General features: G+C 40.6%; 1 protein-coding gene across 1 annotated transcript in view; it reads right to left on the bottom strand.

Moving 5' to 3' along the window:
* Nucleotides 1-11,342, bottom strand: part of LOC118339225 (secretin receptor-like) — a gene marked incomplete in the record, with an annotated part of 20,808 nt that extends 9,466 nt beyond the window's left edge. The window contains 2 exon segments of the mRNA XM_035676795.1: nucleotides 10,855-10,966; nucleotides 11,064-11,342. Coding sequence (XP_035532688.1) covers nucleotides 10,855-10,966; nucleotides 11,064-11,120 — 169 coding nt within the window.
* Between the last annotated feature and the right edge of the window lie 1,588 nt (nucleotides 11,343-12,930).

Here is a 12,930-nt window from a genome sequence, read left to right as displayed (position 1 = left end):
ATACTTTCGAGCACAGCCAGCAACAGTAGCTCATCACATCAAGTTACAGCACAACCAGTATACTTTGTTTTAGCAAGTGCTCTATGCGAACACTGGGCGAGCCATACCCAAAGTCTGCTCCTCTCCTCTGTACACATCAGCAGATGACCATTTGGCGCTACAACAACATATAAGAAAAAGTACCAGCAACGAATTGTGCAAACACCATGTACCAAAAATAAATCTACAAAACTAAGCAAAAAAAACAGTATTTGTTAGGAAGAGAGAGTTGTTTCGTGCTTTTGGCATACCTTATTTAAAAAAGCAGCCTCACACCAACGGCCTTTCTGCTTTGGACGCAAACAGGTTTAATCACCATGTCGATTAAAGCTTCCCTGATTTTTGGGATGGAATTGTCCGCCTCAATGGACAGCACAGATTGCACGTAGTTGTAGCCGGCTGTCGTGTCCCGATTTGTACTGTATAAGAGAAGATTTTGATCCTATTCAGTGTAGCTAAAACACCTCTCTGACTCTCAGATGTCAGTGGGGGGTGTCTATTTGGTTAGGTTTGAGTGTTCAGAAAAAGTGCTCTTGGAAAATTGTTCTCAGTCAGCATCCTCAAAAAGGTGATCTGGACGTTAGGCCCTCCGGGGAAAAACGTCCGTCCCTCAAAGGGCTGAAATGTTGGGCAGAAAAGTTTTTATTCTGACGGGTGGGTGGTGGGGGAGTGCATGGTATTCACGGCCGTTTGTATGGATGAGTTTGCCTAATGGTGGCATAGTGCAGTGCACAAACGTGCGGCGTGAGAACGTTTCCTGTTAGATTGCAGGCAACTCGCTGTCCCCCAAAAAAGTGGTATACAGTCACAATCCTTAGCTTGGAATGGCTGTTTTTTCTTTGTAGACGCTCTGCTTCAGCGATGCCGGGGACCTCATTAAGCTGACAGGGGCGATGGTTCACTTTACCCCGCAATGAACAACTTTACAGCATTTCTTTTTGAAGATGCTGGGTTGACAAGAAATGTTTCAAATCCACAATGTCCTTGGTTGGGGCAAGCAAACAGGCCAAAAATCGGAAACACAAAAGCAAAATTTAATGTTCCTAAGCTACACTTGGCGCGTCTAGCCAGTCCTGGTTTCACTGAAACCACGCGCTGGTGGTCAGGGAGGCAGGAAGGCGGGCGGTCGTCCCCCAATGGAAGTTGTTTTCGATCCCGCCTCCCTCCTGCCCACGGTGTTGAAGTGGATCCTTGGAGCAAGACCCAAATTGCTCGCCATGCGTAGATCGGGTGTGTCGTGGAATGTGTATGAAGAGTCAGTTTCTTTTCGACTGGACTTTGCGCCGGAACACTGAAGGTGAAATGTGCTGTGAATGTGGTGTGAAAGGTGAATTGGCACGTATCGTAAAAGCGGCGTTTGATGGTTGGCGGCAGTACTAGAAAAGGCGCTATACAAGTACAGTCCATTTACCATTTTACGTAACGCGCACCAAAAAGTTACGGATTTTTGGCCGTTTACCCTTTCTGTGCTTTATTTTGTACACGTGTATGGATGAGTGTCCCCGTCCCCGCCAATGTCTTGGTACCTTGCCAATTGGTTTCTCCAAAGACGCATGTGGAAGGGAACACCAGCGGGCAACTGGATTAGAAACTAAGTATATTCCACTTAGTGTCACTATTGCAATGCTGAACCCCGCCCAACCACAGGTTGGCTCAGCTCCCCCGCTCTCCACATTCTACATGGGAACTAGTCTCACTGTACTGTACAGTGGCCTACTGCCACTGTGACTTTGGCTCGAAGGTCACTGTATTTGGTTGCGTACTGCGGCGGAGTGTGTGCCGGAAGTGATTTGGACTGAATGAAGTTTAGCGCCAGATGTGCAGCGAGTATGAACGGGGCATGTCACGGACACCTGTCAATCGGAAAAAAGCGGTCAACGTCAAGGCGCTGGAAGGGTTGGCTACGTGCCTGAGTGCTTGGCTGCGCGATCGGTCCGGCGTGACTGTTGGGTCTCCTGGTAAATTGGTGATGTAACAGTGCAAGTCAAGGTCTCACGACCCTGAACATCTACCACCAACCAACAGACCACGACAACAAAAAGCCTCAAAACGCCAACATCTAAATCAAAAACTAAAACACGCGCAGCAAAAAACAACCGCCAATCGACCATTGTTCCTCCAAAATAACAGAACATGACTCCCCACCAGCCACACACAGACCAACCGAACATACAAACCAACCACCAAAAAAACACAGCGCAAAAACACGACAGCCCAAAACACGCAAACACAAGAAACCACCACCAAGGAACGAGAAAAAAGTTGTCGCTAAATAACACTTAATCTTCGGTATAAAAATTCAGGATTGCCCACAGCAGATGTTATGTGGAGAAAACCTACGAAAGCCAGCAAAACCAAATAATAACAAAATTGAAAATCATGATTGAAATTAGAACCATAACAAAACACTCTTGAAGAAAAAAAAAAAAAAAAAAAAAACAATCTCGCAAAAACCACCAAAACCTCTGAGAACTGCAAAAGACTAATAATCCTAGCACACTAATTAATTAATATATTGGCTGAGGCCCCTTAACGACACCTCTAAAACACGAAAGCACGAACGTCAGAAACCACAAAGCAGACAACAGCCAACAAAAACATCAACCACACACCCGCAACCGAGCAAACAACACAGGTGAAACAGCAACGGCACATAACGAATATAAACGACAACCACTTATCCTGCTAGATAGTGCAGGAACCCAGAGTCGCACGCTGAAATGCACGAAGTTCCAAAAAACAAGACCATCAACCACTCAAAGGAAATGCCACACCTACCCAGATGGCAGCTAGTGCGTCCAGCATCAAAGGTGAAAAATAGAAAACAAAAAAAAGAACAAAAATAAAAACCAACCTCTAAAAAAAAACGACATGCCAGAGGACAACAACCCACTGCAAAACGAGATGAGTGGAAACACATTGAACTCATCAAGACGGTAAAAATACAAATCCAGTACTAAGTTCAACACAAGTAGATAGCAGTTTCTCACCGCAAGTAAAAAACTAAAATCACCCAAAGAAGCGACACAAGCGAGCACAGAACACAAAAAAACAGCAAGCAAAACAAAACGCAAGACACAAGAGACTTAAAGAGTGGCATATCTGTAGTTAAAAACGACTGGATGTGATTTAAAGATAGTAAAAACGCCGTGCACAAAAAAATGACAATAATGCAACAACTTTGAAACAAAGACGGGATCGGGAACGACAACAGAGCACCGTGGTCCACTAGACAAGACTGCATAAAATGACCACCAACCCTCCTTCCACAACGCATGCACGAATGCATATCAACATACTGTTAACAAACCTACCGCACATTCACCACAAAACAAAGCCACAAACAACAGTCCAAAGAGAACCATGCTAAAATACCATTGGAAACGATTACCTGATGTGCAACATACCAGAAAAACGGCAAATGAGATAAACTCAAAATCCAGATTCTTAGATACTCGTAATATGATTTTTGCATAGCTACCTCAACTAGAGTGTCGGACAAAAAATGCATATGAAAGGTAAAAAAAATAAATATAAGGTGTAATAGTGGCTAAAGAAAAAAAATCAATAAATCTAGAAAAAAAAACTTGAGAAGAAGGCACAATAATAGAAAAAAGCACGAAAAACATGTCAAATATTACGAAAAAAATAATGAAATCACCAAAAAACCTCCGCTAAATTGTATAAAAAGATATGCCATAGTACCAACTCATAATAATAAAATAAAACAACAAGAAGAGAACAACTGTCACCCTAAGTCAATAGATCTTCCACGTAAAACCAAGGTAGGAGTAAAAACGGAGATAGAAATTCTTATTCTACCATCACTCGCACTGGGCCAAGGCATGAAACCCCGCTGTACAGGACCACACTCATTCGGTAACACAGAAGACAAAAGCGATGGACTGAAGAGAAACACACGCCATACCTCAAACCAGAGACGAAACACGCCAACAGATATATAGATCGAGTATTGGTTCAGAATGAAAAAGCTCTACCTCCCACACTGCAGACGGCTCAAAGAGTAACAAAAAATAAAGTGGTCAACATATAACTCACAATATCCATCTTCATAAGTCAATCTAAAACTGCATCTACTCCTCGAACACCAAAAACGGTATGGTCCTGGAAAAGATATAACTATATGTTATAGAAATTTGGCTAAGGCGAAGAAAGAATACTCCCCAAATAAAAGTTGTGATTGGAGTTGAATTGAAAAAGTATTCAAACAATACTGAAGTGAAAAAAAGCAGATCTACAATCAGGGATAATGCCAAGTCCCCCGAATGAAGATAATTAGTGGTGGATCTCTTCTTCTCACTGTTTTATCATTTTGTGTGAGTCTGAAGTTCGAGCACGCCATGCGTTGGCTGCTGCCAGAGACCACACACACAGATTTCCTGACCTCCGGCCTAAAATGTTTAGGGCCTGCCTGAACCGCTGCCCGACGGGTGTGCCGGATTAACAACACAACCCTAACGCTAACTCCAAACCAACCACAAACCATCTCGAACGTAACAATACTCAAAATCTAGGGGACAGTTGTGCCGCTAAGTGAGACATAGAACGCCTAGGGAGGAAATTACAACCAGTGAATAAAACATGTGAAACTAAAACATCATTCACTAAACCTGATTAACCAGCTTGTATGAACGAGCCCACTGGCACGCAGCAGTAAATTCCACTTCGTGAGCAAGCACATGACAGCGTGAAGTGGAATAACACTGATTTATCTGCGTTTTATATCAAATAAACAGAATCAGGAACTTTGGGTTTATTGGCAAGTAAGTTTTTTACAGGTAGCTTGTTCGTACAAGGGAATTTGCCTTTCTGGGGCATGCACTTGTGGGCGCAATTTAGAGACATGTTTATAACAAAGATTCTATATATTAACAAATAATCACACAAAAATCACACAGAAAAATAAAGTTTAATGTATGTCCTTTCCAATATAATCGAATAATATAAAAATAAATAAAAAGATACGAAAAGAATGAAGTGTCTGAAAGAGTGACGGGGTAAAGAAAAGAAAGGAAAACAGGAGGGCATTAATGTAATGCATACTGTTTATACAGTGGTGGTTTAAGAGTCAGTGTCGGAAAGGGGGGTTTGAGAAAAAGAGAGGGAGTGGGGGAATTGTCCAGGGCCCTGATGCATATAAGGGACTGAGCAGGCGTACGCTGGGGATTGAGGTCGGAACCTAGTGTAGGCTAGACCCTGCAGTGTAGTGTTTATCTCAGCCTTTTGGCATGGGGTACATGATGGCATTGAGGGTTGTGTGTTAGGTGGCCTACCCTAGGGGAAAGCTGGAATCAGGCGCGCTCAGGCTTTTCCTCCTGACAGTCGTGAGGTAGACATTATTATTGTACCAATGTTGTATATTGGGTTGGACTGTTTTAACTTCCAAGCAGAGCGGAACTCATCATCTTTTGCAACTTAATAAATCAACTCCCATTATTCAATAAACGTATAGAGCTGCTTTAATGACGCGTACCCAATCCTGTACACGAGGAACTACATCTTTTTCTGTTTCGATGTGAAAGACACCTCCAGCTGAAAAATACATATTATACGTTTTAACTCTTTTTTTTAATATGTCAGACATTGATCTGCGAAGTGTCATCCACTCTCTCTCTGCCCCCCCATTTCCTGTCACAAGATATACTTAAAAAAAATAAGAAAAGATGAGGAGTGAATGTGGCAATTGTAGTGTAAAAGCACTTATTTCAATGTCAGCTTGCCGCTCAAATCCATCAACTAACCGTATAACATGCGTTGTCATAACCTCTTTTAAAAACTTATATTATGTGGAGACAATATCATTATAATCCCGAATGTTCCTAATCGCTAATAATATCTAGTGAAAAGCCATCCACTCTGGAATGCCTCAGCCTTCAGTTTGTGTAAATTCCAAAAGTTGTGTAAATCATCTGCGTGTGTACTCAACAATAAGCTCTTAAGTGCGAGGACCATGTTTCTCTGATGAGCACATGTGATTCTCAGACCATGAGGTACTTTACCACAACCTTTTCTATGCCAGTTGATGGAGCTTACGCACGTGGGGAGTATGCCGAAGCCCATAAAGCGATCACCTTGGGATTCACTCAAGCTCTGAAATTGCTGCAGTATTTGATTAGTATGGTACTAATGTGTACCTGTTGATTGCAGAGCAAAGATTGCAAACTGTCCAGTTGCGTCTCCAGGCACCCTTGCCTGTGCCCATGTTGGACAGAAGCATCAATCACTTGGCACAGACTCTGAGTGCGAGCAGAAAGAAAGGAAGGAAAGTTACTCACCCCTGTGAAAAAGTTCACTTAATTGTTGTAATGTCCACAGTTTACTGGGCATCGTTACACACACTGTTATAGGAAACCGGTTTTTAGCGAGCGAGCAACACTTTTATATATTGTATATTTAGTATTTCTGTTAACACAAATTATCCCACGTTACACAATTCATAATAAGACATGTTCCACTGTGCTCATGCTGCAGCCAGATAACCCACCTTGCTAATGATATAGTGCTCGTTGTTTTCTTGTACAGGGACAAGATGGGCAAGGAATGAGTTTAGGGAATTTCTGCTCCTCCAGTTTATCACTGGCCATCAGGTGGCACATAGAGCCCACTGCTCAGGCTAGGGTGTCGCTCAACGAACTCGCGAACACACAGGAAGACAGAACCAGGCTCTGCCATGACTGAGCCACATGTTCAGAACGTGGACCCAGATTCACTAACTTGTTAACATAAACCTAGCTCGCACGGTTGTGTGGTAGGGAACAGACAGAAATAGTCGCAGCCAAACAGGGCTCTATTCACGCTTTCTGCTTACACCACTGAAAAGATACCACAACTTGCACTTTTGTGACTCCGGACTTCCATCACAGGTAGTGTGGAACAGCAAGACTTCATTTTTCAGGTGGAAACAATGTACAATTGACACTACTAAAAAAAGAAATAGTGTATAAAGAACCAAAAGTTTTATTTTAGGAACGGTAAGAATTTACGAGGGATATATTGATTGTACTCTCAAAAAACCCAGTCGGCACTTTAACCTTAATTAGTACTAATAGTTTCCTCATCCTGCCTTTCTGTTGATGCTGAGCTACGAAGACCTCTTACTGCTGAGTTAAATTATGCTGTTGTTTTCTATGTCTCAGGTCACTATCATATATAGACCGACGACAGAGTGACTGTAGCACAGATTTCATTACACAGGGAGCACACATAGTAAAGAGACTTACTAGCTCTGCCTGTATAGATTAACACAATGCTCGATCGTAGACACACACGCTATTGCCAGGATGCTAGTGGTGTTACCATGTTGTTGTCAGTCAGATGGGAATCAGAAAACATGATCTATGATATCACATGAATTGAATAATCATTATTTAATTTAGTGCATTAAATAGATCGAATAGTCACCGACCTATTTATGAGTGAAATAATTAGAGCTCCAGCAAGGAGTCGTAGTAATCGAGGTATGTGGAGGATATTAGTAGTATACCAACTACCTTTAAGCCAAAAACTACTGTCTTGTAATGATAAATATAATACATGAACATGCAATCGCACGCTTCCTAATTAACACATTTGAACTTATGCGCATTGACCCGTCAGTGCTGTGTATTACTTTTTTTTCTCGCGTGGCATATAGGGAGGGATTTTTTCTTGTGTAGTTTTATAATGCCTTTCATCCCTCATTGTGCGGCCTAAATCTTTTTTTTTTCTTTTTTTTTTTTAAGACTTGCAGTGCTTTATGCTCGCTATAGGGACTGCCATCCCAGTTGGAACCATCATGTATTCTACTTCCACTCTTAACTCAAAACAGTATGATGCGTGATAATCTATGTAGATATAATCGGCTTCCTTTATACAATGAGCCTGCTCAAGTTTATATGTCGACTATGAATTTATGAGGGCTCAGGAGGTGTAGAAAAAATCCATTTGATGCAAGCACATACTCCAAGTTAATACTGTGCAATCAACATCATATACAGGAATGAATAATTGGACAATTATTATAGTATAGTTTATATATCTAATGGAATATGTCATCCTATGAAAAAACCTCAACAGTATAATATGATTACATAGACGATTTATCTATTATCTCTTCCACATTGTAACAAGTGACTTATGAATGTTGGTTGAGTTGTTTCTTATGCTTATATCTAATAATGCGATTCTATGCATAAATGATCGCAATTATTCACGGAGGAAACTTTAACAGAGCGTTGAATAATTCAAGTTAAAAGATAGCGCGTTATTTAGAAAATCATAACTAACTTATATGTGTAACTGAGCGATGATAATTGTCTGGGTCTGGGAAAAGAATGGTGACCAGCCGCCACCCCCCCCTCAAGCGACCCCCAGGCGGAAAACCCAACGTTGGCAACTTTTTGGGAACTGAACCGTCCGGTAATTGGAATATGGAAGTTCGCGAGAACGAGCCGAAAACACGAAGGGCTTTACGGCCAATTTCCACATAAACCGCCCACGCCGCCCTCAATAACGGTTAAGTGTTTATAATTCTCTGGTATTACCCACCTCGGTAGATATTGCTCCACACAAAAAAAGTTGCCCGGCGTAAAAAGGCATCAGCAGCGGTAGAAGAGGGGGAGGAGGGTGCGCAAGTGAGGTTTTTTTTAACGACATGTTTCGTGAATATATCACGTCCCCAGAGCTCCCCTACAGCTCTGGGACGTGGTAATTATCACAACATGTCGTAAAAAAAACTCCACTTTGGGCACCTCCTCCCCCTTTTCTAACCGCTGGCATTGATGTGCCGTTTTTGTTGACGCCGGGCAACTTTTTTGTGACAATATCTACCGGGTGGGGTAATACCAGAGAATTTATACACTAAAACCGTTATTGAGGCGGCGTGTGCGTTTATGTGGAATTGCCGTAAAGCCGTTGTGTTTCTCGCTCCGTTCTCGCGATACTTTCTATTTCCAATGTTTACCGGGACGGTAAGTCCCCAAGAGTTGCAAAGGTTGGTTTTCCGCCTGGGGGTGCTTGAGGGGGGTGCGGGGTCACATTTTCAACAGAACAGGGTCATGTTAACCATCAACAAATGATTTCCCTAAAACGGGTTCGTATGTTTATTAAGCTGAAAAAGTTGTTAAAGTTCCCCTTTAACTAACCGATATAAGCATGACACTTCACCAATAGATCACTTACATGAAGATAAGTAATATTTATTTAATATATAAAATGTATTATTATTATTTGATCACACGTTTTCTTGAGTTGTTTGTTCAAATATGAAAATGAGGCATTGTCTACTTTAAGATGCACTAATTTGCAAGGTTTTCCTGAACAGAAATCTGAACATTGGATAAAGTCAAATTCTTGTTTCATTTTGTTCACATAGAGTCAGAGGTTTTTATGGAGGTAATTTTGTATATATCCCTTTTTATCACTTAATAAATCAGAAACTACTGCCAGCTGCAATAAAAGAAATCTATTTTCTTCATGTTTTTAGTAATTTTTGATATAAATCAGATTATGAATCATAATGAACAAAGCCCTCTGTGAAAACCTTCAGAATATAGATAGGAATAAAACTGGAAGGTTTGGTATAAGTGCTGCAGAAGTGCAGATTTATGGCTCAGAGTGTGAGAAAAAAGCTTTGCATACATTTTGCAAGACACTACAGGTGAATATGGTAAAGATAGTAACTAATGGATATCACCATGAAACCTCCCCAGTTGATGACTTACATTAAGACAGTTATTTCTTCCATTACAAGTTTTCTGAAGTTGTATGTTTAAATAATGCATCATGCAAATGATGCATTATCAATGCTACCTTTTGGTGAAATCTAAACTAAAGTGTAGTAAAACTAACTCATGTGTACACATGTATTTTGGGTGTTATGACAAAAGGCATCTTACTGGCCAGACAACATTATATCACCTCAATCCTGCTTCTTTCATTGGCTACCTGTTTATTATTTTCACTTTTAAAGCACATCTGGCTGTTCTAAAGTTGAGGTTTAAATCTAAAGGTGACCATGCCTTTGCCATCAGGACCCCTTGGCTTAGGAACAACCTGCCTGAGGAGATAAGGTTTCAAAGAGTCAGTGACTTCTTACAGTAAAATCACTTCTTAAACCCCATTTTTATAGACTCATCTTTATGTGATGTCGTCTTTTTTTACTTTATTCAATCCATTTTATTTTATGGCTTCTATTATGCTCTTATGTATCTTGGTATTCATTGATTTTATTTTGTGTATCACAGCTATCGTTTTGCTTTGTCTGTCAAAGCACTTTGTTAACTCTGTTTTAAAAGGTGCTATATAAATAAAGCTATTATAATTATTATAAAATAGGCAAAATCTGAAACATGACCAGTGCATAAAAAAATTAAGTGTCCTGCTTTACTATTACCATCACCTACTCTATCTGAAGGGCTGGATCATGGAGTAATCTGTGAACATTCCCGAATTGCAATAATGGGAATTATACAGCACAAACGCGACCTGAACATGTGAACCGACAGATTACACCAACATTAATAGTTTCATCTAATGGCCTATAAGAAAACATATTTCCCAAAATGTCAGAGAATCCCTTCAAACAATAAAACTGTTTGTCCAGTTTAGTGGTTGATTGCCCCATTGTCCACCTGATGGTAGTCACAAGTTACCCATATTATACCTTAATATTGTAGCTTTACCACATCACACCTTCTGTCGAACCAATAACCACTGAGGTCTCTCTGAACTGCAAACTCTCCAAACTAAAATCAATGCGTAAAAGCAGCTTTATTGCCCTTTCTCGTCATGACAGAGACATTATATGGTACTCGCCTTGTTTTCCTGGGCTGGGGGAGCTCCTGTTGGTTTTGAGCAGTTTCAAACAGGATACTTCATCTTGGAGTAAGATGTAGTTTGGGTCGCATTCAGGAGGAATAGCTTCCGTCTGCAAACACATTCAAAGAGCTGTAACAGGTGCGTCCAAGAGGTGAGAAATACTTTTATACTATAAATACTGCTGTCATAAAAGAAGGCAGACTCACGTGGGGACAGCACTGTAGAAGAAGAGGAATGAGCGCTATTTCTGCTGGTATCCACATGGAGATGGCACTGATAACTCCACCTAACAATAGAATATATCAAAGCGGAGTAATGAAGTGAACTGACACAGCGCTCTGGGGATAAAGCGCATTCTCAGTCACAGAGGATCCAAGGAGCGACTACTGCACACACACCTAACAAAGAGAGAAACTGCACTGTGCCTCAGTCGGTCGGCGGTTTATGCAGGGACACTGCAGCCCTGACACACACTCCATGTAACACCGCTGCCTGCCTGCTGTCTGCCCTCCTTCCTCCTGAAGGACACCCAGAGCGCGATTGTGATGTTGTGGAAACATTACCACTGAAGTCTGTATGAGCAGCCAACACAACACACTGTCAACTTCGTGTTATGAAATGTCTGTTTGGTTCCAATAAGTTGGATGAATTAAATTCTTACTGAAAATTCCTACTGAGTAACTAAATGAACTGCTAAGCTTGTAACCTTCCTGTATCTTAGCGTAGACCTAACTCCAACATGCTGTCTGTGTAGCAGCTATAGCCTGTATTTGCATAATATAGCTACTTTGAGACAGTATGGTATAATGTAATCCAAACAGCACCAAAACACAGACCAGGATTTACAATAGGGGTGACCCAGCAAGGTCTCTATAGACAAAAAAAACAACTTTAATTTTCTAGTGCGCATGGAAATGGAACTAATGCATAAAGGAAATAGTTAATATAGCGGCCATAAATGTGGAAAAATCTCATGCCCCCAGAGTGGGTTTGTGATAAGCACTGAATGTTTACAACATTTGGCTCTGCTCCTGCACACTACAGGCGTGCCAGTAGTTCCTCATGTGGGGCTGACTGGTTTGGACACAAGCGCATCCTTGCACCTCTGTCATCATCGTCTTTTAAGTTGATGTGGTGAACTTGTTAGCAAACAGTTGCTTTATACATCTTGTCGTTACAGAGTTACGGAACATTGTTATTCAGCTGTCCAATATTCATTCTCTTTTAGCTCTGTTTTGGTCTACCAACTCCAGCAGGTAGTGTATGGAGGGTTTTTAGAGCTTTTTCACTGAAAATGCTGCCTGTTGTGGCTGAGTCCGATTGAACCAAAACAGTAATGTTAGACATTTTAGGCCAGACAGCTAAACAATGAGCAGAGTCCACACAAGGCTCTGTTAAGCAGAGTGGAGCTGCAATGTAATGTTATGTTCATCATAGTGATGAACATTACATTACATTTTGTCATTGTCACTTGACACATTTACATTATATAAATATTGATCGTAGCTGCTTTAATGTGGCATGGAAGATTCATGTCCTGATGAAAAACAAACAAAGTTATTAAATTATCACAATAATTACATAAATAAAAAGTAAGAGCTAACTAATGTGTATTTATATTTCATTTTATTTTTTTGTTTGATTTATTTTTATTAAGGCATTTTATATCTTCCATAAACAACTAATTATGAAGTGTTTCTTTCCATTTTTGAACCACATATGTTTCCCCCCAACCCCCTATCCCACAGGTTCAGGTTTCTTTTCTTGTGTGAAAATAAATGACCTGCAAACAAAAACACTGGTAAATCATGCAGCTGATGTTGCACGTACAACCACAATGTTTTAATGTGTTGTGAACAGGCTGTTGAATGTGTCAACACAACGTCTTCCTGAATCTAAATTGTCTCCTTGAAAACCTCCTTGTCAGAATTTTGTATTTGTATTTTTACATACTTTACATACTAAGGCGTTTTATATTTTTGTTTTGAAAAATTCAGTATAGTCTTGTTCTATTAGCTCTTTGGTTGTTTTAACTGCATACTTTTCTAATGCAGGACAAGGCTGTTTATCAAA

The sequence above is a fragment of the Morone saxatilis genome, unplaced genomic scaffold (assembly GCF_004916995.1).
Source record: "Morone saxatilis isolate NCDOM2014 unplaced genomic scaffold, NCSU_SB_2.0 Contig5, whole genome shotgun sequence".
Lineage (NCBI taxonomy): Eukaryota > Metazoa > Chordata > Actinopteri > Moronidae > Morone > Morone saxatilis.
Note: the sequence above shows the minus strand (reverse complement) of the source record. Positions and strands in the feature narration are given on the sequence as shown.